Source organism: Oratosquilla oratoria, chromosome 41, assembly GCF_046742065.1.
Source record: "Oratosquilla oratoria isolate Oo_2021 chromosome 41, ASM4674206v1, whole genome shotgun sequence".
In the NCBI taxonomy this organism is placed as follows: domain Eukaryota; kingdom Metazoa; phylum Arthropoda; class Malacostraca; order Stomatopoda; family Squillidae; genus Oratosquilla; species Oratosquilla oratoria.
The window spans coordinates 7,442,066-7,466,895 of NC_134817.1; the positions used below are offsets into that span (position 1 = coordinate 7,442,066).

Below are 24,830 nucleotides of genomic sequence, written 5' to 3' on the forward strand. Positions count from 1 at the left end.
GAATGAGTGAAGAAAGATTATTAAAACAGGTGTGGTAGGCAGAGGTGGAGGAAGTGAACATGAGGGGGCAACCAAGGATGAGATGAATGGATGGGGTAAAAGGGGCATTGGGGAAGAGGGGAATGTCTGTTGAGAAAGGAAGGGAGAAGACAGGGGTGAGTTGAGAATAGTTGTGTATGGATGATCCTGTGATGCATGGAAGGGGGTGGGTGGGGATAGGGGGGGTGAGGGAGTATGTGCAAATGATATTCTGACACAGCCTGAAGGGATTTCTCCCCATCTTCTCTTTTTCTGCATGAGGGGACAGAGAGGGGGTGGGGTCACTGATTAATTGAAGTGGCCTTGCTGTGGATGTGCTGTATCTTGCTGCACTGCTTCTGATCCAGGGCAGTGGGCAAGATGCAGGGATGACCCATCATCCAGGAGGTGCCAAGAAAAGAGGGAGGGAGAGGTGGTGAATGGGAGTGGAGTATGTGGTGATTAAATGGATGGGAGTGGATTTATGTCTATGACTTTGGCTACCTCCCTTGTAAGGGGAAAAGGCCCTTGGTATATGTATGTATGTATGTATAAAAACTTATTTCCATCCTGAGGTAGTCACTCATCCTGTGAACCAGGCCCAAGGTAGTTTCAACTATATTCACCTGACTTTGTACACCCTACATTGTACACAATCATGGATACCACCAACACACTACATACCCTATAAGGGATTTGTGGGAAAACACCATTCCAGTCATACCATTCCTTGGGGCAGCAAGACTGAGACTTGGAATATAAAGGAGACAGAAAGGAGGAGTTTAGATGTGTTAGAGATGAAGTGTTTAAGAAGTGTGTTGGGGTTATGAAGATGAATAGAGTGAAAAATAAAGAGGCAAGACACAGAGCGGGGGTGAAAAGAGAGCTGGCACATTGTGTTGATAAAAAAAATACTGGGATGGTCTGACCATTTGAAAAGGAGTGAATAAAGAACAGTAAAAAGTGTGTAAGGCAGAGGTGGATGGAGTGAACTTGAGGGGAAGATTGAAAATGGGATGGAAGGGGTGGAGGGAACCTTTGGTACAAGAGGAAAGTATTTTGAGCGGGGAAGGAGGAGGGCAAGAGAAATGTATGAGTGGAGAGTGGCTGTGAATGGATAACCTGATGTACATAAAAGGAATTTCTTCTTGTTTATTCTGTTGTTTCTTGAGTGAATGGGGGGCAGGGTCACCATGCCCTGAAGTGGAGGTGTGTATATTTACCTAGTTGTATTATATGGAAAGGGAGCTATGCTTGTGGTGACCTGTCTTTGTATCTTTCAGCATCAAGTTTTTTCTTAAAATCTTGAATAATGTGTGTGTGTGTGTGGGGGGGTAAACTAGGTTCAGCTGTTGGCCCTTGCTATGGAAGTGCTGTGTCTTGTTGCACTGCTTTTGACCCAAGCAGTGGGCATATGACAGGAATGACCCTTCCTCTACAGGTAGCTAAGATAAAATGGAAAAAAAAATCCATGTTGGATGGTGATGGGTGGATATGCCCTGGATAGGCCCTCCCCTCACGAGGGGGATGGAAGGACCTTTAGCTAAATGTTTTTGGTATATGATCAATTTTATGGATGTGCTGTGTCTTGCGACACTGCTTCTGACCCAGGGCAGTGGACAAGGTGCAGGAATGACCCGTCATCCAGGAGGTGCTAAGATAAGAGGGAGGGTGGAGGGGTGTGGAGTGTGTTCAGGGATAGAATGGGTGGGAATGATTTTATACCTTTTCCTTTTTGGCTACCTCCCTTGTAAGGGGGAAAAAGCCTTGATATATGTATGTATATCAATTTTATGAGTGGATGGTAGTGGTGGGGGGTTGGGGGGAGAGCACTATATAATGAAGAGTAAAACCAGCTTCCAGGTGTCATGTCCTACTGTGGAGGTACTGTCTCCCTGCATTACCTTACACCTCAGTGGTGTGGCAGGGGTCAGGGATGACCCTTTACACACAAAGTGCTACGATGGGAGGGGAAATAAATGGGTGGGGGACAGGCGTATGCTCAGACTTTGCAATCCCCCTTTTAAGTACAAAAAAGGTCATTTGATATGGAAACAGGCAATAAAAGACACAAAAACGACATCATCACAATACTTACTATCGTAACAGACTAGAATGGCATCTTTCTCAATTTGCGTGACATTTAGGACTTGAAGACTATTTCTTGGGATGACAGTTGCCATTCCATCCATATAGAGGTCATCACTGTCACTGTCCTCGCCAGGAACCCAAGTGGTGCCAGTGTTGAGATTGATTAGGTTTAGCTTGAGCGTTTCATCACCGTCACCATTAGCGTAGCCTCGATGGACATCGATACACATTAAGGGGTACTCTAGATCTGGAGTGATGATCATCTCAAACACTCGCAGTGGATGTTGTAGATAACAATCACTTTGCTGGAAGTAAATGATCGTTTGGTTTTAACATCAGGAACAACCTCCTAGAGAAGAAGCAAATACCATAAACATAAATTAATAATAATAACATGAATTATGCATTGGTCTCACTGTTTACTATCTATTTATATACCAAGACCTTGGATAATGTTTAGACTTTCAAATATTAACTACTAAATTTTTTTTATTTTCCATGTCTTGGTACCTATAATGTGATTCACAAAACTCTGGGTAATGTTTAGACTTTCAAATATTAACTACTAAAGTTTATTTTCCATGTCTTGGTACCTGTAATGTGATTCATAAACTCTAAGTTTAAATAATTTTTTTCTATCTATATATTCCAAGAGTTTTTTCCCCTTGAAGTGGAGGTACCTAAGTCATACCTGCTTCCACCTCTTCCACTCCCATCCACCACCCTTTCCCCCTCTCATCTTAGCTCCTCGTGGATGACATTCTAATATACCTTAAGATCATTCAAATGAGGGGAGCGCTCAAAACAATGGAGAGATCACAGATTAAAGGCAGCCTTGATTAACCACCAAATGTTAGGGGAAGTTCCCCCCAAACTAACTAAAAATCATCTGGCAAGAGCTAAAAACAAATGTATTATAATGACTGTCACTACCCACACTGAGATGAATTCTAACCCTTAAAGAACATGGGATCTATCAATCAACTAATTTCAACCCATCATCTACCCATAAATTACACACAATCCATGTCATTAGCCACAATATAATCTTAGAACTGTGCCACTATGTTTCAAAAGTTAAAAGCACTGAATACAATTCTGTTGCCAATCTCCTGACCAAAATAATAATAATAATAATAATAATAATAATCCTCTCTTATTTGTGGCATGATTTCATTACATGTTCTTACCTTGAGCAGCATGAATTTGTTTAGGGGGTCATACCACTGCATAAGGTATAGTGAGGAAGCTGTCGCTCCACACAGGTACTTGTAGCCATTGTAGGGATTGCGCCCCACACAGCTCCGCAACGTTCCTTTAGTGTCAGGAACCTGAAAAGATAAACGATACATCACAGATTTATTACTATTATTGATACAATAATAAAGGGGAGAGGGTGGCAGTTACTTAGAGGCAAGTTTAAAGGGTGAACTCATCTTACACCCTATCCTAGCCAGGACAACAACACAATATTTCTTCCTTCAGTGACATATGGGCCAGTCTGGTAGCTGTTGCCAGCCGTGACCCTCCATCAAGAGAGATCAGGGGCAACAGATTGATTGAAGCGGGTGGCTGAGCATAAGCATACATCCTCCCTACATCTATCTCTCATACATACATACATACATATACCAAGGCTTTTTCCCCCTTACAAGGGGGGTGGCCAAAAAGAAAAAGGCATAAAAAATAATTCCCACCCATTCCATCCCTATCTCTCACCCATCCAAAAACCCATTTGTTGCATCCATACATATAACAAGACTTTTTTCCCCTTACAAGGGAGGTAGCCAAAAAGAAAAAGGCATAAAACCATTCCCACCCATTCCATCCCTAAATGCACTCCACCCTCCCTCTTATCTTAGCACCTCCTGGATGACAGGTCATCCCTGCACCTTGTCCACTGCCCCCCGTGCAGAAAAGGAGGAGACGGGGAGAAATCCATTCGGGCTGTGTCAAATTTTTCTCACACATACTACCTCACCCCCCATCCCCCCACCCATTCCACCTCATGCATCACAGCATCATCCATATACAACCATTCTCCATTCACCCTTGTCTTCTGTCCTCTCCCGTCCTTCCTCAATAGACATTCCCCTCTGTTGTATTACTCATTCTCTTTTATTCTGAGTAATAATAAACACAGAAAACATCATCAAACCAGTTCACAAAATCAGGGGGTAACTCATAAACATGATATGGTTTAACATCACAAAATCCCCCCTATCGGAAGGCTAGGATGGTGTCTCTGTTTTAAGAGATGGTTAGATAAGCACACCTTACCAACCACACTCAACAAACTTATCTAACACAATTACATTCATATCTATCTCCCTTTTCCTTGCATAGCAGAATTATATATGAACTCCTCTAATCCATTGATCCAACCCTGTGTAATATCTTGTATAAAAAAAAAAAATATATATATATATATATATATATATGTAACATAAAAAAAATATATATATATATACATATATATATATGTAACATAAACATTATAAAAAATCATAAAATAACATTACCTTGGTTGTTATAGCATATTTTCTTGGTAAAAACCTTTCAGGAATCTTGTTCATTGGGAGGGAAAATTTGTGCATGTGTCTACTATGCAATCCAAGAAGTTCATGCCTGTACAAATATGGACCTTTGCCTGGAAAATAATAATAATAATAATAATAATAATAATATAGTATTATTTGCTAATTACTTTTCATGACAAAAGAAAACGTTTGTATTTTTGGACTTAGTGAAAACTACATATATTTAAATTAAAGTGACAATTAAGCATAAATTTTTCCCCTTAACATCATAAAACACCAAAGTAAATTTCTAATATGTCAAACATAAGAATAAATTTCTCCTTTAATCAACTTAGGCACAAGGCCAAACTAAGCAATTCTGTAACCTGATATCGTCATCACAACATCTTTGATGACAAACATCCAAGTCGTTCTGGTGGGAACAAGCTGCTCCATGGCGGCTTCATGCAACTCATTCAGGTTGAGGGTGTAGATACCCTCCTCGGCACCAATGAGAATGTGTTGGTCTCTGGTCTCCGGATGAATCCAAGAAGCAGTGCAGTTGATATGGAGCGGACAGCCATTGAATACCTGAACAACAGAATTTTTGTTTATTTAATAAAAACTTGTAATATATCGACAGCTCTTTCCCCCTTACAAGGGAGGTAGCCAAAGTCAAAGGCATAAATCCACTTCCACCCATTTCATCCCCACATGAAAGGGTCTTGCCAGTAATCTTGCCTCCTTGCCAACTGGTTTCTGGTGAGATATTTCTCGGGTGTCACCTTATTCATTACATACTCTAGTCCTATTCACCACCCCTCCCTCCCTCTTTTCTTGGCTCCTCCTGGATGATGGGTCATCCCTGCATCTTGCTCATTGCCCTGGATAAGAAGTAGTGTAGCAAGACACAGCACATTCACAACAAGACTGCCTCATTTAATTGGCAGCCCCCCCTCTCTGTCCCCTCATGCAGAAAAAGAAAAGACGGGAAAAAATCCCTTCGGGCTGCATCAAAATATCATTCACTGTTACTCCCTCACCCACCACATCCCCTACCCACTCCCTTCCATGCATCACAGCATCATCCATACATAATCATTCTCCACTCACCCCTATCTACTGTCTTTTCCCTTCCTTTCTCAACAGACATTCCCCTCTTCCCCAATGCACCTTTTACTCCATCCATTCATCTCATACTGTGTCACTCCCTCATGTTCACTCCCTCCACCTCTGCCTACCACACATCTTTAACTAATCTTTCTTCACTCATTCTTTTCATGTGTCCAAACTATCCTGATATTCTTTCAACAACCCTATCTCCCAACTTCCTTCACACTGCTGCTCTCCTCCTCACCTCCTTTCTCACTCTATTCAGTCTAGTAACTCCTACCATACTTCTCAGGCATTTTATCTCAAACACATTTAAACTTTTCCTCTCATATGTTCCACATTTCTGCCCCATACAATGTTGTCAGCACAATCAATCCTTCATACAATCTCCTCTTAGCATCCATTCCCAAAAGTCTATTTCTCATTACATTCTTTAATCCCCCAAGGCATTTACTTGCTTTCAACCTACATCCTACCTCCACCTCCACTCCTCCCTCTCCCACCAGTCACACACAAGTATCTAAAGGTATCCACTTTCAGTCTCTCTTCCTTAATACCACTTCCAAACTCTCACCATATTCTCCCTTTGTACATTTCATCACCTTACATTTATCCATATTTATCATCAACTTCCTTCTTTTGCACACCTTCCAAAACTGTCACTAACTTCATTAATCCCTCCTCTGATCCTGCTACAAGTGCAGTGTCATCAGCAAACAACAACTGGCTTATCTCCCATTTCCTTTAACCATCTCCAATCCCTGGCCCATTACCCATGTGTTTACCTCTCACACCACCCCATCCATGTATAAATTGAACAGCCAAGGCAGCATAATTCATCCTTGGCATCCCACCTTTACTTCAAACCACTCACTCTCTTCATTTCTAGTTATAACACTGGCTCTACTACTCTCATAAAAACTATTGACTGCTTTTAACAGTTTTCCTCCTATACCATATATCTGCAATACCTCCCAGTGCCTTCTTGTCTACCCTGTCATAAGCCTTTTTTAAATCTAAAGGCCCATAAAAACATCCTTACCTTTTCCTAAAGCTTCCTTACATATCTGCCTTACCACAAAAATCCACACAACCCCCACCTGTCCTAAACCCACTATTCCTCACCAATTACTCTCTCTGTTCCTCTCCTAATCTTCTCAATCAAAACTCTCCCATAAGCCTTCCCAATTACACTCAACAAATTGATCCCTCTCAAACTGCTACACTTACACCGGTCCCCTTTTCCCTTACAAAGCAGAACTATACAGGCACTCCTCCAGTCCTCTGGCACTCTACCCTCTTTTACACAAACATTAAACCTCACCAGCCAGTTCACCATCACTGTATCTCCCTTTTTTTTGACACTCCACATGACACCCATCCAACCCAGGTGCCTTATCTGCCCTCATCATTTTAATAACTGTATTGACATCATCTTTCCTTATTTTGCCTCTGTTTTCCTCATTTATCAGTGATTTTCTTAGCACTTCCCACTGCAACTATCCCTCCCTATCCTCTTTAACATTTAGCAGCACCCTAAAGCACTCTTCCCATCTTCCTCTTACTGCTGTCCCTTCCATTATCATCTCTCCATCTACACTTTTTTACCTTTTCTTCTCTACTTGATTTGCCTCCTCTTCCTCTCTCAATTTCCTTTCAAAAATATCTTTTTATTACTTTCAAAATTTTCTGTCATACTCTTACCCCATTTCACATCTGCTCTCCTCTTTGCCTCCTTTATCTTATGCTTTACTTCTCTTTTCTTTGTACCTCTCATATGATTTTCTCATCCTATTTTGTAACCAGTCTATGAATGCTTGCTGCTTCTCTTCTACACCCTTCTTTGCTTCCTCATACCACCACTCACTACCCTTCCTCCTATTTCCTCCTCCCCTCTTTGTTCCACACACCATCTGTGCACATCGTGTGACTCCATCCTTGAAACATCCCCATTCCTCCTCCACTCCTAGTTCTATTCAATGCTTCACTCCCTCCCACTTTTCTTTTTGCTTCTTATACTCCTCCTTTTCTTTCTCATTTAAGAAGTTTACTCTTAGCACCTCCCTACCTTCTGTCCTTTTCCTCTTTCTCCATCTATCCTCCACTCTCAACTTACTTTCTACCAAAAAATTATCTGGTATTTCCCCACTCTCCTTAGAACAAATACATCCAAAACTCTTCCTACTCTTCTCCTGGTTACCACTGTATAGTCCATTAAAGCCCTACCTACAACCCTTCCATCCACCACCCTCTCCCATGTTTACTTATGTTTGGCTTTCTTCCTAAACACTGTATTTACTGTCATTAACACTCTTTCTAGGCACATCTCCACCATCATCTCTCCACTATAATTTTTTACTGGCAAACAAGGGAAACAAGGGTGGTGGAATGGGTGGGAGTGGATGCATACCTTTTGACTTTGCTACTTCCATATAAGGGGTAAAGAAGCCCTTGGTATACAGATAGACAGCATGGGTCTGGAGAGTTTGGTATAATTATTCACGTCCCTTAACCCCTCATGAATGTCAGAGGTCAGGTGCACAAATGCATGTAGAGTATAGTTACAATTACCTTTCTCCAGTCCTGGGTGTCATCCCAAGAAAGAGAGAACTACTGTATACTAACTTTGATGAACATGCTTACCTTCGAGAAGCACGCCCCCATATGCACCTTTGGAGTGGGAGGAAGACCATTGGACTGGGGTCTTGGAGGCGTTTGTGGTCTCTTCTTCTCTTTCCTTCTTGGAGGTACAGGAGGAGTGTTACCTCCCTCCTCCTCTTCTGCTCCACCATTTTCTGTAACTTTGGTTACAAAAGAAAAAAGAAAGGAGAAAAAAAAATAATAAGTACACAGATATATTACTTGGAACTAAATGATGTCAAGTCACTACTAAAAATCCTATCAATCTATGTACATATGAATTTTTCTGCTCATCATCTACATGGTCTCAAAATAAAGCAGATTTATACAAATGAAAGTGCATCAGTATACAGAGAATGTAGTTGCAATTAAGGGGCTCTCATACTGTCAACATTTAATGGTATTAATGAGCGTCAATCCTTCTGTTCCTGACAACTATGGCTGAACAACTATGGCCTTTCCCCACTTTTTCATTACCGATATATTTTTTTAGATGTCTTTCGATGATATTTAGTATTGACCTGACATGACAAAATAGAATATAGAGATCACAAAGGTTTCCTTTCAGGCCTTCAGTAATGTGTCACATTATATTTGTTGCGGCAAATCTAAATAATTTCATTCAGCTGAGGCATGGTCCTTAGCCTGAACACAAACACAAACTTCATCTTGTAAATGATAAGGTTAATCATTAATTCTTCAATACCCAGTGCTTCCTTTAAAAGGAAGACATTGACCTTACTGGTTGATCAGTAACAAAATGTCTTCTTAAAAGAATTAGCAAAGGCTAATGCCATATAATTCTACTAAGACATGACCCCTTGGTATTGTTGAGTTAAAGATCAGTTTTGTTTACACAATAATAACCAATATCCCCTTCAAAATATCTGTTTAGGCCAATAACAAACCAATTTATTCAGCACAGAGTGGGGGCCTCTGGACACTGATGGAATAACTGAATGAAATCACCTGACAACTACCACAGCAAAATCTATAGTGTCATTGTAATGAAAAGACTGGGAGATAAGTTTATAACTACTAAAATGACAAGATGGTGAGAGGCGGGGAAATGAACAGGAGAAAGGGAAGGACAAATATTTCCATACCTTCTCTTCTACGGTCAGTCTGACTGTCACTATGTGTACGATGTCGGGGGGACGGCGAGGAATTGGTAAGGGTTAATGTTGCTGTTTGGTGGCTTAGTTCATCATGTTCAGTGCCGGGCTCAACGCTGGAATGGCGTCGGGTACTTTTGTCTTTGGTCGTGGTTTGGTTGTGGTTGGCTTCATCCAGAGCCTGACTAGCGTCGCACAGAGGGCTTTCACTCAACCCCACAGGTAAAGTTGCTCTAGTTTCAAAAAAGAAATTTCATCACTTCATAGCAAACACTGTCTACAATTATATACTGCATTATCAGAATGCAAACAAAAGACTGATCATGTAAGGAATTACATGATATTTGCAAACTATGAATATATATATCATGGAAATGATATCTGTTAATCATTCTAAATTAGAAGAAGACAGCAACAAAACCACCAAAGCCCAGACTACATAGCACAAGGTTTGGCCAACATGTTTCCTAGTAAGGTACAATTGTTTTCTGGAGTACCTGCTCAAGAATTCAGGAAGTCATCCTTCCTTATTTTGGAAGATTTATTTATTTTTTTATTTGCGAACAGATTTCGAATAAAATTTGATAGAAATGTGTACCTGTGACCACACTTCAAAGGTAATTTGTGACAATATTATATATATGTATATATATATATATATAATATATAACTACTTATATATATATAATAAATATTCACAACAAAATCCCTTCCTTTTCTTAATCTTTATTCATGAGAAAATTGAAAAAGGTTGTTTCTTAAAAACTTATCTCTATATAATTGTGATTATGCTAAACTGAGAAGCATCTATCATTTTACATTTCTTAATTAATAAATCTCATAAAATCACTCTGAATTCATCCTCCTAAAATAGTTGAAGATCCTGTGTACAGCAAATGTACACTAAACTGAATTTGGAACAACTCATTTGGGTAATCAGTCTTATTAGTATTAGTGTTTTTAGTTAAGGTACTTTTTGCTAACAAGTGCACCTTATTAATCTCGAAATGAATTACATTTTTCAAAAAAAAGTAATCATGAGAGAATGTAATTAATGTACATAACTATACAAACTGGCTTAGCGGGTGCATGCAACAATGCTTCCATCTCAGAGAAATTGCATAAATTTGTATTTATAAAATAATTATTACCTATTTATTCAAAATGCTCTGAAAATGGGTTTTCTATAGAAAATTATTTCTATTTTTTCTTATTTACAGCCAAAAAGAACCATGTATTGATTTAATTTTAAGGCCCAGACAAGAAGAATACATAATTTGATTTAATCCATTTAATAAAGAGGGAACTAAGAAAGTAAAGAAATAAAGCCAATCACAAGACTTACACCATCATGTAAAAAAAATAATTTGCTTATAAAAGACCTTGGAGTAGACAAAATTCATCATTATCAAAGAGCAACTGAAGTGAAAAAGAAAAATCATGGTGAAAAATTGCTGAGTGGAAAAAAAGGGTGTAAGAAAAGGTGACAATGAGGTCATGCACATCTGGCCGATAAAGTGTAGCAAGTGCGGGGGAAGGGGGAGGGGGACGTCAACTAGAAGATGGTGACTGACATGCAACAACAACGTACTGTGATGAGTAGGTCAAATCCACATCCAAGTCAGAGAGACGATCTTGGTGTCCCCTGGAAATGGACGCTTAGCTTAGCCTACCAAATTAAATTGAGAACACTGCATGCCAAGAGTTCTGAACCACAAGAGCTAAAGAAAACAAATCTAGTAGTTACAATAAACAAGTTGCATTTCAGTAAATTCCATAATATGTAAATTTCAAACACTGGCCACAAAGGCCTCAACCTACACAAGCCACATTAACTAAAAATATATTATTTGAACAAATTCTACTCTGGGGACACATGTTTGGTAAGGATAAAAAGAATATAATTTATTTTCAGGGGATAAACAGTAAAACTAATTTCTGTTTCAAGGCTCTGTACTTGGTTTATGTATGTGGGCCTACATAATGAAGTAAGTTATATGTACACAAATATACAGTCAACATAGGGAATGAGAAAATATTTAAGACATATGAGAGACAGAGAGAATGAGTGAGAAAGAAAAGAGGAGAGAGGTAAGTGAGATAAGAGAAGTTTTTTTGTGAAAGAATGGTGACTTGAAAGAGAGGGTGAGAATGAGAGTGGGAGAATGAGAAGAGAGACAGAAGGGGAATAAGAGAGAAAGAAAGGGGAGAGGAAAGGGAAGAGAGGGGGAATGGAAGGGAGTAGGAGAGAACAGAAGAGGAGAAAAGAGGAATGAAGGAGAGAGAGAGAGGGAGTGAGAGAGAGGGGGAGAGGAGAAAGGGGGAGAGGAGAAAGGGGGCGAGGAGAGAGGGGAAGAGAGATAGAGATAGGGAGAGAGAGGTGGTGATGGAGAGAGAGAGAGGGGGGAGACAGAATGTGAGAGGGAGAGGGAAAGAGAGAGGAGAGAGGGGAGAGAGAGGAGAGAGAGAGAGAGAGAGAGAGAGAGAGAGAGAGAGAGAGAGAAGGGGAGAGAGAAGTGAAAGAGAGCATGAGAGAAAAAGAGTGAGAGATAGCAGGAGAAAGAGCAAAGAGAGAAAGAAGAGAGGAAAGAGATGAGAGGAGACAGGAGAAGAGCAAGAGCAGAAAAAAGAGGATAGAAAGGAGAGGAGAGTGAGGACAGAGAGCAGAGAAAGGAGTGTGAGGAGAGAGAAAGGAGTGTGAGGAGAGAGAAAGGAGATTGGAGAGGAAAGAGAAAGAGCGAGAAGGTGTGTATGTGTTTCTGTGTATGTGTGTGTGAGAAAGAGAGTGAGGAAGGGGAGAGAGAGGGGGACTGTTGGAGGAGGGAGGAGGAGAGAGAGAGAGACAGAGAGAGAGAGAGAGAGAGAGAGAGAGAGAGAGAGAGAGAGAGAGAGAGAGAGAGAAGGTGTGTATGTGTTTCTGTGTATGTGTGTGAGAGAAAGAGAGTGAGACAGGGGAGAGAGGGGGAATGTTGGAGGAGGGAGGAGAGAGAGAGAGAGAGAGAGAGAGAGAGAGAGAGAGAGAGAGAGAGAGAGAGAGAGAGAGAGAGAGAGAGAAGGAGTGTGTGTGTTTCTGTGTAAGTGTGTGTGAGAAAGAGTGAGGAAGGGGAGAGAGAGAGGGGGACTGTTGGAGGATGGAGGAGAGAGAGAGAGAGAGAGAATAGATTGTGTATGTGTGTGTGTGTGTTTGCATCTGCCTAGCTGAATGTTATAGGCTTGTGTCCGTCTCAAATACCCCATCTCTTTTTCCACAGCTCAATTAGCAGTTACTAGTCTTCCTTTTAATTTTCTACATACAAGTTTCATCATCCTTTTGTGTACATGCACATACTTTTTTGTGCAAGTCATTTTGTGTTCTTTAAGTATATTCATGAGTGCCTCATCAAACAATTATGTGTGTTCACGTGCATGCCTGGATTTGTGTGTGCGCGCATGTGTTTGTATGTATGTGTACACATGTGTCTTTGCCTGTTAGTGTTCAATTGTTACACTCATGGGGTCCTGTCTTACTCTCCAATTGTCTTGATTCATTTCTTAAATCATGTGTAGTTCCAGCTTGTGGTATTTCATCCCTCAGTCTATTCCTAGAGTTTCCACCTTTGCATGGAAAATTGAAATTCCTCACTTATTCTCAAATTACCATACCTAACTGTACGCACATATTTACCTAGTTGTATTATATGGGAAGGGAGCTATGCTCGAGGTGACCAGTCTTTGTATCTTTCAGCATCAAGTTTTTTTCTTAATATCTTGAGTAGTATTTACCTAGTTGTATTTTATGGGACAGGAGCTAAGCTCGTTGTGACCTGTTCTCATATCTCTCCACGTCCATTTTTTTCTTGAAATCGTGTATAGTTCTGGCATTCATTGTTCAATTGGTTCCAGACATCGATCACTGTGTGGAAAACTATTCTTTTTCAGGTCTCTTCTGTAACTGTCTTTCTTTAGTTTCTTTGTGTGTCCTCTTGTTTCTCTTTGGTCCCATTTTAATAGATCATCTCTATCAAGAACTTCATTCCTTTCATAATTCTGAAAATGGTCAACAAATCACCTCTCTCCCTTCTCTGCTCTCGTGCTATCAGTTGTAATTTCTCCAATCTTTGTTCGTACGTCAAATTTGATAGTGTAGGTGCCATCTTAGTCGTGCTCTTTGGCTTCTTTCTAATTTCTTTGTGTGTGAGTATGTGCATGTGTATTTACCAAATTGTAGCATACAGGAGAGGAGCAATGCTCGTTGGGTCCTTTCTCCTACTCTACAACTTATCATACCTATCCTCAAGTTTATGTACAGTTCTAACTTAAATATCTTTGATTTCCAATTATCATATTCAGATTTAAATTCATGTACTGTACTGTTCCAGCTTGGGCTATATCACCTAAGCTATTCCAAGTATCTATGCAACTATTTGGAAAAATATTTCTTTATATCCTTTACACATGTATTCCTTAATTTGTTCTCATGACCTCTTAAAGCCTTCCTATACTTAATCAAGAGATATCTTCTGTCAATGTAACCCATTCTCTTTAGTGACCTGAATACTCTCATTATATCACCTCCTCTTTGATCTTTCAAATTCAGCAGACCCAGTGATTTTATCTTTCCTAATGTGGTTTATTTCTCAGGTTGGGGACCATTTTGATTGCTGCCCTTTGTATTCTCTCGATCTTGCTTATACCTTTCAGTCTGTGTGGGGACCATATCTCTGACACATATTTCAGTCTAGGATGGATTAGGACTCCAATGAGTTTTTTTATCAACTCTTCATCCATATAGGGAAAAGCCACTTTAATCTTCTGCAGCAGTCTGCACATCTCTCTCCACAATCCTGCTTTATCCGTCAGGTGACAGGTTGTCTTTTATCAACATTCTCATATCTTTCTCCTCTTTTGCTTTGGCAATAGGTTCACTTCCCAAGGAATTGTTTAAAGATGGTCTTCTGCAGCTGTTGCCCATTTCCAGTACTTTGCATTTTTTGGTGTTGAAATTAATTTCCCATTCTTGGCTCCATGCAAAAAAGTCTAGATCTTTTTGCAATATAGGCTAGTCCTCCTCTTTCACTCTTCTCATGATTTTTGCTCCATCAGCAAACATGTTAGCATAACTTGTTGTATGTTCTATCACGTCATTGGTATGAAACATTATTGGTACAAACACTGAACCTTGTGGAACTCCACTGGTTACTGATCTCCATCTTGACATCTTATCCTTTACTACTGTCCTCATGCATCTTCCCTTCAAAAAACTTTCATCCATTTGAGTAGTCTGCCTCTTGGTTCTCCAACATACTTCAATTTCCACACAAGTCAATTGTGTTATGAGGTCAACTTGTGTGTGAGTGTGTGTGAGTGTGTATGTAGGGGTGGTACATACATTAAGTGAATTTCACTTGTGATACTGCTTCCACATCATGCTTCATCACAAAATAAAAATGAAAAATTGCGTGTTAATGATTCTATTACACTTTTTTGACATGTGATTCAATACTTTTCCTATGAAATCAACTTTTAAAATGCAAAATTATGTACATTTTACAAGTGTTGTCTTTGAGTGCAATGTTATAGGGCACCTCATTTAAAACAATTGAAATCCTTAGAAATCTTAGGAGAAAGTCTATCATGGTTAGCTTGTACTGATTGTAAATGCTTCTTACAATATTTCTATCATTACAGTTTTATCCTTAAGGATGCCTCATCTGGATATACAAAATATGAAACAGCATGGTCCCCACTTCAAAACTTCATGAGAAAATACTACTCAACAGGGAAAGTGAAAATAAAAGCCAATAACTAAATGAAGCCCTAAAATTGACACTAAGTTCAATTACAATAAATTTCATTTGTTTCACTTGATTCTCAAGATAGGTTTATACATACGTACATACATACACCAGCAGCTTTTTCACCCTTAAAGGTAGCCAAAAACAAAGGTATAAATCTACTCCCACTCATTTCATCCCCACATACTCTACTTCCATTCACCACCCCTCCCTCCCTCCTTTTCTTGGCTCCTCCAGGATGATAGGTCATCCCTGCATCTCCCCCCCTGCCTTGGGTCAGAAGCAAAGCTGCAAGACACAGCAAGGCTGCTTCATTTAATTGGCGACCCCTCATGCAGAAAAAGAGAAGGGAGAAATCTCTTCAGGCTGTGTCAAAATATCATTCACACGTACTCCCTCCCCCACCCATTCCCTTTCATGAATCACAGCATCATTCATACACCATTCTCCTCTCACCCCTATCTTCTGTCTTCTCCCTTCCTTCCTCAACATTCCCCTCTTTTCCAATGACCCTTTTACCCCATCCATCCATCTCATCCTTGGTTGCCCCCTCATGTTCACTCCTTCCACACCTCTTTTACTAATCTTTCTTCACTCATTTTTTCCATGTGTCCAAACCATCCCAATACTCTTTCATCAATCCCATCTCCCACTCCCCTACTCACCTCATTTTTCACACTATCCAACCCAGTAACCCCTACCATACTTCTTGGGCATTTCATCCCAAACACATTTAAACTCTTCCTCTCTTATGTTCCATGTTTCTGCCTCATACTGTGATGTTGGCATAATCACTCCTTCATATGATCTCCTCTTACCATCCATTTCCTAATGTTCATTCCTCATTTCACTTTGTAATCCCTCCAAGGCATTTACTTGCTTCTCTCAATCTATATTCTACCTCCACCTCCACTCCTCCCTTTCCTGGCACATTCATAGCTAAATATCTAAAGCTATACCACTTCCTCCAGTTTTTCCCTTAATACTCACTTCCAATTTGCTGCCATCCTCTTCTCTTGTACATCTCATCACCTTACTTTTACCCACATTTATCTTCAACTTCATTTTGCATTTTTTTGTTAATGGTATACATTGCTGTCTTTCTATAGCAAGACAAGTGATGCTGAATATAGGGTAGACCTGTAATTATACTTTCATTGTTGTTTGTGGCATTGTGTGCAGTGTAGTGCAGTATAACGTAGCACAGTAAAGCGCGACATGGTGATGCCTAATCAGTTGTGACGTCACAAGAGGCATAGCTAGAACAATGGCCAATTTCACACACACAAAACTGCACTCAGAGCATGAAGCTGCTAGGTAGATTTATAGATAACCTAGGTTAACACTCAAGGATGTCACATGCCCTATGTAACTGAAGACGCTTTGTCGGTGCCCATAATGACAGATTACTTTCAGCCTTCCCACGTGCCACTGGGCATCAATTACTGAATAAAATAGATACTTAGTAATCTACTCTTTCACTGTCACTCCCACATAACATTGTTAAGGCTGATTGATGAGAAAACAAAATTTCCCAAACAAATGCTAAAAAAAATCCAAAATATAAGAGATGATACAGTACAAGCTGGAATCATATATGACATGATAACTGAAGAATAAGACAGGATGCTATGAGCATAGTTTCTCTATGACCACCACAGGGAAGACCTAACACATCCACATATAAGACATTCAATTTTGCCCATTAATGGTCCACTGCAAAACCAACGCTAGGGTCCAATACAGCCTTTGTATCTCTCTACATTGGTTTAATATTGTTAGGTAAGGTATGTATGTATGGTGAGAAATGTATGTCTACTGGTTGTGTTGGATACACATTCCTTTTGTTTTTATTTATTCACAATAAAATTCTCCCCTAGCTGTCCATCACTGATAAGTTTATAATATCCTCAAAACTAAAAGGAAAGGGGGAAGGGTGGGGTCAGCTTCCGCAATCCTCTTTGAAAAGTCTAAGACTAAAACATAATAAACTTCCCTCCACCTTAATTTTTCACCATTAAAGCTGTAACTCCTTCCTGTCTCGATTTCCATTCCTTCTACTCCCCCCATTTTCTCTCTTCCATTATCTCCCTTCATGCATCAGCATATATGATTCTCCAAATTTTTCCCCAACTTTCACACTCTTCTTCTTTCCCTTTTATAGTTTATTGTATCTCCTACCTTTCACTAGTGCTTCATACACTCTTCTGACTAGTCCGTTTCCTTCCACTCTCTTCACAAGCCCATATCATTTCAGCAGGCAATGTCTGTTCTTTCTTCTACACACACCTTCTCCCAGTAATTCTTTTTTTCTTAAGAAATATTGTGTAGTTTCCTCAAACTACATCCTTTCAAACAATCTATATCTACTGTTATTACAATCTTACTTATACAGTATACACAAACAGGCATTCCTTTATAATTGGACTCTCAACATACAAAGATCTTGTAGATGCATAAAAAAGCTTCTGCAAAATAACTGAAAATTACTGACCATGCACAAAGTAATCGGCTAATGCATATGTGGCAACAGTGCATGAGTAAACATGCACGTCACTTCATTCACTCTTCTTACTGACAGTTGTAAGAACCGGTTTCTTCTAGTGTATGTCATTCCAAACAATGTTGTGTGGTTTCCAAGAACAAATTCATGATGCTATGCAAGGTCTTAATAAACTAAACACAAGATACAGAGCTTCAGGAAGATAATAATACAAAAATAAATGACATATCTAAACCACACACCAAGTAGTTAGCTTATGCATTTCTGTCAACACTTTCTCACATGTAGCTTCCCTTTCTTCTCCATGAGTCATGGTGGCTTCACTCTTTCTCCTGACATACAATGTCATTTTGAACAATACTGTGGTTTTCAAGAGTAACTATAGCATTATGTAAGGCATTAATGGACTGTACATAATGAAGTAGCTACAAACTTTATGAAAAAAGTATAAACATTTCAACCATGCACCAAATAATCATCTAACATATTTCTGCCATCATTGCATGAACAGAGTAATATCACCATCTTCTGCCATACAATGTTGCTGTTTTTAAGAATATAACTATGACCTGAAACAAGGACTAAATGTACTGTACAATATACAGTGCATACAAATCATACTGCTACAACTACACTTAGGTCATCAACCTGTACTGAACTAATGCCAACAAATAATATGCCCAACCACAGACTTGAACTACCTCAGATAACAATCACTGTAGAGAAGACCCTGAGCACCTCATCTCACACTGCCTTACTTTCACCCTAATCAGACAACAGCAGCACAAAATATCTTCTCTGTGTGACTTGTTGGTCAATTCTGCAACTGTTGCCATTATCTCTCTACCTTCATACACATTCCTCACTGCCCTTAAACATCCAGTCCACATATCCCATACTTTGTCTAAAACCTCTCTGAGCCTCTTCTATGTTTTCTTTTATAATTTTTTTATGCACATGCATATACAATACTCAACTATGGAATGTATCAGTACATCACTCAGTTCCTATGTGCCCTGACTCCACACAAATACAGGGAAGGAAAATCTACTTATCACCACTTCTATACTTTGTTATTCTTCTGTCCCTACAAAGTTCTTCCAGGCACTCAAAAAATAACCTGCCATATTTATGGAACATTTCAGCAGATAATGTTCCACTTATATCTAATGGTAGCCTCCAAGTATGATAACAAACTTATGTCCTTCCTCATTTAACACTTCCTTAAAACCTGCAAGCTTTCAATTTAGAATTGCCAGGTCAATCAAAAATCATTTAACACACGTTAAGCCAACAAACTACTGACCTTGGAATGTGGTAACGAGAAATGACTTGCATGAAATTGTTTGTACAACACTATTCTAAATCATCAGGTGCTTGTAAAGTAGTTTAAAGTAGTTGTGTCAATTCACATACTGGTTCTTTGGAAACACTACTAATGGAACAGTATCATATTATCCAAAACATGAGGGGAACTGAGTGTTTTACTTGGAGTTCAGTCACTCTCTTTTTTGTATAGATTTTTACAAAAAAATATTTTCTCTTCAATTACTTGTTGCAGTATATATAGCCTTATAATTTCAAAATACTCAGCTCTAATTTTCCTAAACTGAGTAATTACCTTAGCATAAATATATCTGCACTGTTTTTGTTTACAAGTCAACAGTGGCATTTTAATTAATTTGATCTAATCATAGCTTTACTGACTTATAGTTCTAACAAGACACATCTACAAAGCATAGTTTTTCCACAGCTGGGTCTGACAGCCAGAGCTGGTCCCCACTGCTCCATCATTCTTAAAATACCTGTCATTCTTTTCAGCATTTCATCTCAATAACATTCATACTTCCTTTCTGCCTCCTACATATTTCAAATCTCTGCTACATACAGCACTATGGGATACAATCACTCATTTATACAACCTACTTTTTGCTTTCATCATGAAATCCCTATAATACTTTTCATTCCACCCAGACATTTACTCACTCCTTTATTCTTATGATTCACTTTCAGAAAATCTACTCTCCTAACCTCCCCCCTCCCCTCAAAAAACTCATCTAATGAACATGTAAGAATTACATTTTTCAAAACTTGTGTATTTCTCCACATGATGAGGACTTCCATACACAGTTGTATATATGTGTAATATGTATCACTTGTCCATATAATAAACACAAACATGAATATGAACACTTGTACAGTTACGCCTCTGGAGATAAAAATGACACTGTTAAATCTTCTCTCCATCCATAATAATCAATAAATCAATCAGTCAATCACTCATTTGCCCAGTTCTCTGTTGCAAGAGACCCGCAGCCCTCAAGAAACCATAATGAAAAACATGAGACTAGAATCGCCAGGGATGGGACACTACCTACAGGTTGCGAGCATAAACAAAATTTGTGGTACAATACCAAACTAATACATATCAATTAGTTTAGACACACATGATCCATGACTTTAGAAATGTTTATGTATGATTATTGATAAAATTGAAACTGTAAATTATTATCTATGGGTATGTTAGAAACCATGCATGTGTTGATCCAACATTACACCAATAGAGTTGTTGAGTAAATAAAATAGATTCTCTATGCATAAAAATGCTTTCCAGAAAAATCGCAATATATGCTAAATACAAGGACGTTGTCATTCTAAGCATAAACACTAATATAACCTAATTATTTCTTAAATGATACCGACTATATTTTCATACATAATTTCAATTATCAAAATCCAAAACTTGTCAATGAACAGAGTTAAAATTTGAGCAGATACTGTAACTGCTAAGAAAAAATTATACATTTCCTATTTTCAATCTATACGGAGCCCATGGTCAAAATTTCAGCTGAAAATATCCACAACACGAAAACCTGATGCGCATTAATCAATCATGTTTAAATCAGTGCTCCACGTTCTGGGCAAAACATCACAAATCTTATTGTTTATTGCTTTGACTATTCTAAAGACATCAAGCATAAAGCCAAACATGGCAAGTGAAACAAATTCAAGAAACATCAAACACAAAAAAAAAGGTTAATTTATAAAAACATCCAAACTCAATTAAGACAGGGATTACCTTGAACTAATATGCAGCACACAAACAATTTCAACTTATCCAGCTTAAGCCCTTCTGTACAAATTTGTCCTTTACATATTTCATTCTGGTTAGTGTCAGACATTTCTATTCATCGACAATGGCTATAAAGTTCCCTGATACAATGATGTATTTTACTGATCTGGAATAATGGCCAACAGCTATATTTAGCATTGGGAACAAAACTGTAGAGAAGGAGCCAAGGCAACAAGGTTGATCATAATCACAAAACTATAATATTAACAAGATAAATCAATTACAAAATTAAAAAGAAATCAATCATAATGAATAGAAAAGAAAAAAGAAAAAATCATTGACTTGTCCTTTCAACAAGGCAGCATTCTTTGTCCTCTTTCTTCTCATCAATGAAATACAATTTCACTCAGTTATGTAGTGCCCTTTGTGAAAGAGATCCTGACAACTGAATCCCTTTCTGGCAAGAACAACACTCAAATTAACAAAAATTTATATTTCCAACACAAACTCTAGAAATATGCCACCATGATGAAAGTATTCACCAAATATTTCAGAGTAACAGTAAGATTTCAAAATGCCAATAAATCAAAGAAATAAAACCAATCTACAATAAAAGCATACCAACATGATGGGCATTACTTCAGGAGCAATATGTAAGTGTTTGATCAGTTTTTAAGAACTACATTTTTTATGGAAAATTGGGTTCTATGACCTAAAGTGCCTTACTCAAAACTAAAGGAATTATATGTCAAAGATCCTCATTATAAAAAGTAAATAAATATGACAGCAAAATCATCACTGCGAGAATTGTGGTGCAAAGATAAGAAAAGGATTCTACAAAACACAAGAGAGTGAAATGAATAAGAATGAGCTTTCATTGGTGCATCGATCTATATGGCAACGAGAGAATGGTAAGCATTTACCTCTACCTGGTGCACTGTGCATAAATATGTGAATATTAATGCTCTATTTTGAAATGAGGAATGAATCAGTGAGAGAGAGAGAGAGAGAGAGAGAGAGAGAGAGAGAGAGAGAGAGAGAGAGAAATAGAGGAAATTGTGAGTGAGAGAAAGGATTTTTTCATTTATTCATATTTTTTAAGATAAGTCTCTAATCAAAAAGAATGCTGCTTGAACTCTGGTCTGCATGGCCATTCCTAAAATCCATAAAATAATACTGACTACACAAAATAAAGCAGTCAACATCCCATGTGTGCTTGTGCATGTGTGTGTGAGAGAGAGAGAGAGAGGGAAAGAGGAGAGAGAGAGAGAGAGAGAGAGAGAGAGAGAGAGAGAAGGAAGGAGAGGGGTAGAGAATTTGCTTATTTCCTGAGAGAGAGAGAGAGAGAGAGAGAGAGAGAGAGAGAGAGAGGAGAGAGAGGGAGAGAGAGGAGAGGGAGAGGGAGAGAGAGGAGAGGGAGAGAGAGGAGAGAGGAGAGGGAAAGAGGGGGAAAGAGGAGAGGGAGAGAGAGGGAAAGAGGAGAGGGAGAGAGAGGGAAAGAGGAGAGAGAGAGAGAGGGAAAGAGGAGAGAGACAGAGAGGGAAAGAGGAGACAGAGAGAGAGGAGAGAGAGAGAGAGAGGAGAGAGAGAGAGAGAGGAGAGAGAGAGAGAAAGAGGAGAGAGACAGAGAGAGGGAAAGAGGAAAGAGGAGAGAGACAGAGAGAGAGAGGAGAGAGACAGAGACAGAGAGAGAGAGAGAGGAGAGAGACAGAGAGAGAGAGGAGAGAGACAGAGACGAGAGAGAGAGAGAGAGAGAAAGAGAGAGAGAGAGAGAGAAGGAAGGAGATGGGTACAGAATTTGCTTATTTCCTGACTGTAATGTTTCTTCTTTCATATTGTTCTGTGAATCAATCTCTGTACGAAAATCATCGTCTTTCAAGTTACTTTCAAAGTCCTCTGGTATTAATTCTATCCCACACTGGTGCTGGTACATACATACATATACCAAAGGCTTTTTCCCCCCCTACACGGAGGGTAGCCAAAAAGAAAAAGGCATAGACACCACTCCTACCCATTCCATTTCCTATATATTCCACTCCCCTCCACCCTCCTCCCTCCCTCTTATCTTGGCACCTCCTGGATGCTGGTAGTATAATCATAAGCATGTGGGTCTCGCATCATCCTGGTTGTGGGTTTGGGTCCTCCTATACCTTTCCTATTCCTAGCAGAGACGGCTGCTACTTGGCCACGCTGGTCAAGGGAGAATCCTTATTGAAAGCTTTCTCTAGATCTGAGTATACTCAGTCCACCTACCCATCTCTTTATAGTAGCACATCAAGCGCTCTTGAATATAAACTTAAGAGGTTTAAAGTAAATGACCTTCCTTTTCTGAATACAAATTGGTTACCAGACAAAATCTTCCCCTACCATACATTTTGTCCATTCGTCTAACACAATTCTTTGACACATTTTAACAATTATGCTTGTCAAATGCACTGATTTGTAATTTAAGAGGCTTCCTCATTTCCTACTTTATGTATTGGGACCACATTTGTCCTTTTCTATTCTCTGCAACTTCCCTTCTTCCATTGGACATACAATTAGCTTATGAAGCCTAACCACATGGTCTTTGCAGTTTTAGATTATCCAATTTGGGATCCCTTCAGTATATCTTCTCTCTGAATTACCTCCTACTGTTTCATTGATGAAATTCTTCAATTCTATGAATTTTGCCTCTCCAAAATATATTTCTTGTCTATAAGGTTTATCTCCGATTTCTGCACTTTCTATAGTCATATGGAAAAAATAAATAAATAAATAAATAAATAAAAAAGTAAATAAATAAATAAAATAGAGTACAATAATAATAATAAAATAAATCAAATAAAAATAAAATAAAATAATAATAATAAAAATCTCGCACGGGATGCATATATTTCATTGATTCAATAACATCTGGTTCTTTAGCTTCAGGACATTTCATCTGATTGATGTGTCATCTCCTCACTCTTCTATTCTTTACTCACTGTGTCATTATGTTGATCAGTGCTAAATAGAAGTCTATTACCTCATGTTTCTATTCTTGCTGGTAAATATTCCCCTTCCATCTTACCACAATGATACTTCTACAACATACCTACAAACTACCAACTTGAAGAAGACAAAGAACCAATGGATATTATCCCCAGAGAAGATTTAATGACACTTGGCTGCAAATCCCCGACCTCCACAAAGCAGTGCAGTCCCAAGGGACCAGCTAAGGGCCTCCGGATCAGACTAAGAAACTCACTGTATGTTATCAACCACTTCCTATCAACCTATCTACCCATACATACATATATACATACATATATATATATATATATATACATATATATATATATATGTTGAGACATTCTGACAGGTTGACATAAGCAGAGTAGGAAACACAGGAGTCTTAATCTTAAGTTTATTCCTGACTAGTTTTGAAAAAGCATACCTGCAAAACTAGTCAGGAATAAACTCAAGACTAAGACTCCTGTGTTTCCTACTCTGCTTACGTGTTATATATATATATATATATATTCTTTTTTCACTCTGCCAGCTACCCTCCCATATCCTCTTTTCCTCTTTCTAGCCAGACATGAAAACCAACTCAGGCCCATGCATATATCCTGTATGCACAAAACCTATAAATTTCTCACACATCCATAATGTGCAACACATGCTACACATGGGTAACCTCACATGCACTACACTTGCCAACACAATCCCCACACAAAGAACTGGTGCAGCAGCCACCATACATTAACACATACACCTAAAACTAACTCTAAACATACTACAAATAAACATTAACAGTGATACACACAAAGCTGCTTCAATTCCTACATAAATACAACATACACGCACCACTAATACAGGAAACTAAACTACCACCATAATCTGCTCTAACCATATTCAAATAATACTTAACAATTAGGCAGGACAGTACTCAACACAAAAGAGCGCTCATAACATTTATACACAACAGCATACCCTTCTGTACTAAAGCACAAGAAACTA

At 38.8% G+C, this 24,830-nt stretch overlaps 1 protein-coding gene across 23 annotated transcripts in view; it reads right to left on the bottom strand.

The window, feature by feature from the left end:
* Positions 1 to 24,830, bottom strand: part of hppy (MAP4K3-like protein hppy) — a 73,453-nt gene that overhangs the window by 12,834 nt on the left and 35,789 nt on the right. For 14 of the 23 annotated variants that reach the window (XM_076177891.1, XM_076177892.1, XM_076177894.1 and 11 more), the window contains 7 exons: positions 11,088 to 11,141; positions 9,488 to 9,729; positions 8,385 to 8,542; positions 5,015 to 5,219; positions 4,632 to 4,759; positions 3,300 to 3,440; positions 2,117 to 2,414 (listed from right to left, as the gene is read on the bottom strand). In XM_076177891.1, coding sequence (XP_076034006.1) covers positions 2,117 to 2,414; positions 3,300 to 3,440; positions 4,632 to 4,759; positions 5,015 to 5,219; positions 8,385 to 8,542; positions 9,488 to 9,729; positions 11,088 to 11,141 — 1,226 coding nt within the window. The remainder of the gene's footprint in view (positions 1 to 2,116; positions 2,415 to 3,299; positions 3,441 to 4,631; positions 4,760 to 5,014; positions 5,220 to 8,384; positions 8,543 to 9,487; positions 9,730 to 11,087; positions 11,142 to 24,830) is intronic. The other 9 variants (XM_076177898.1, XM_076177895.1, XM_076177901.1 and 6 more) reach the window with 1 other exon arrangement.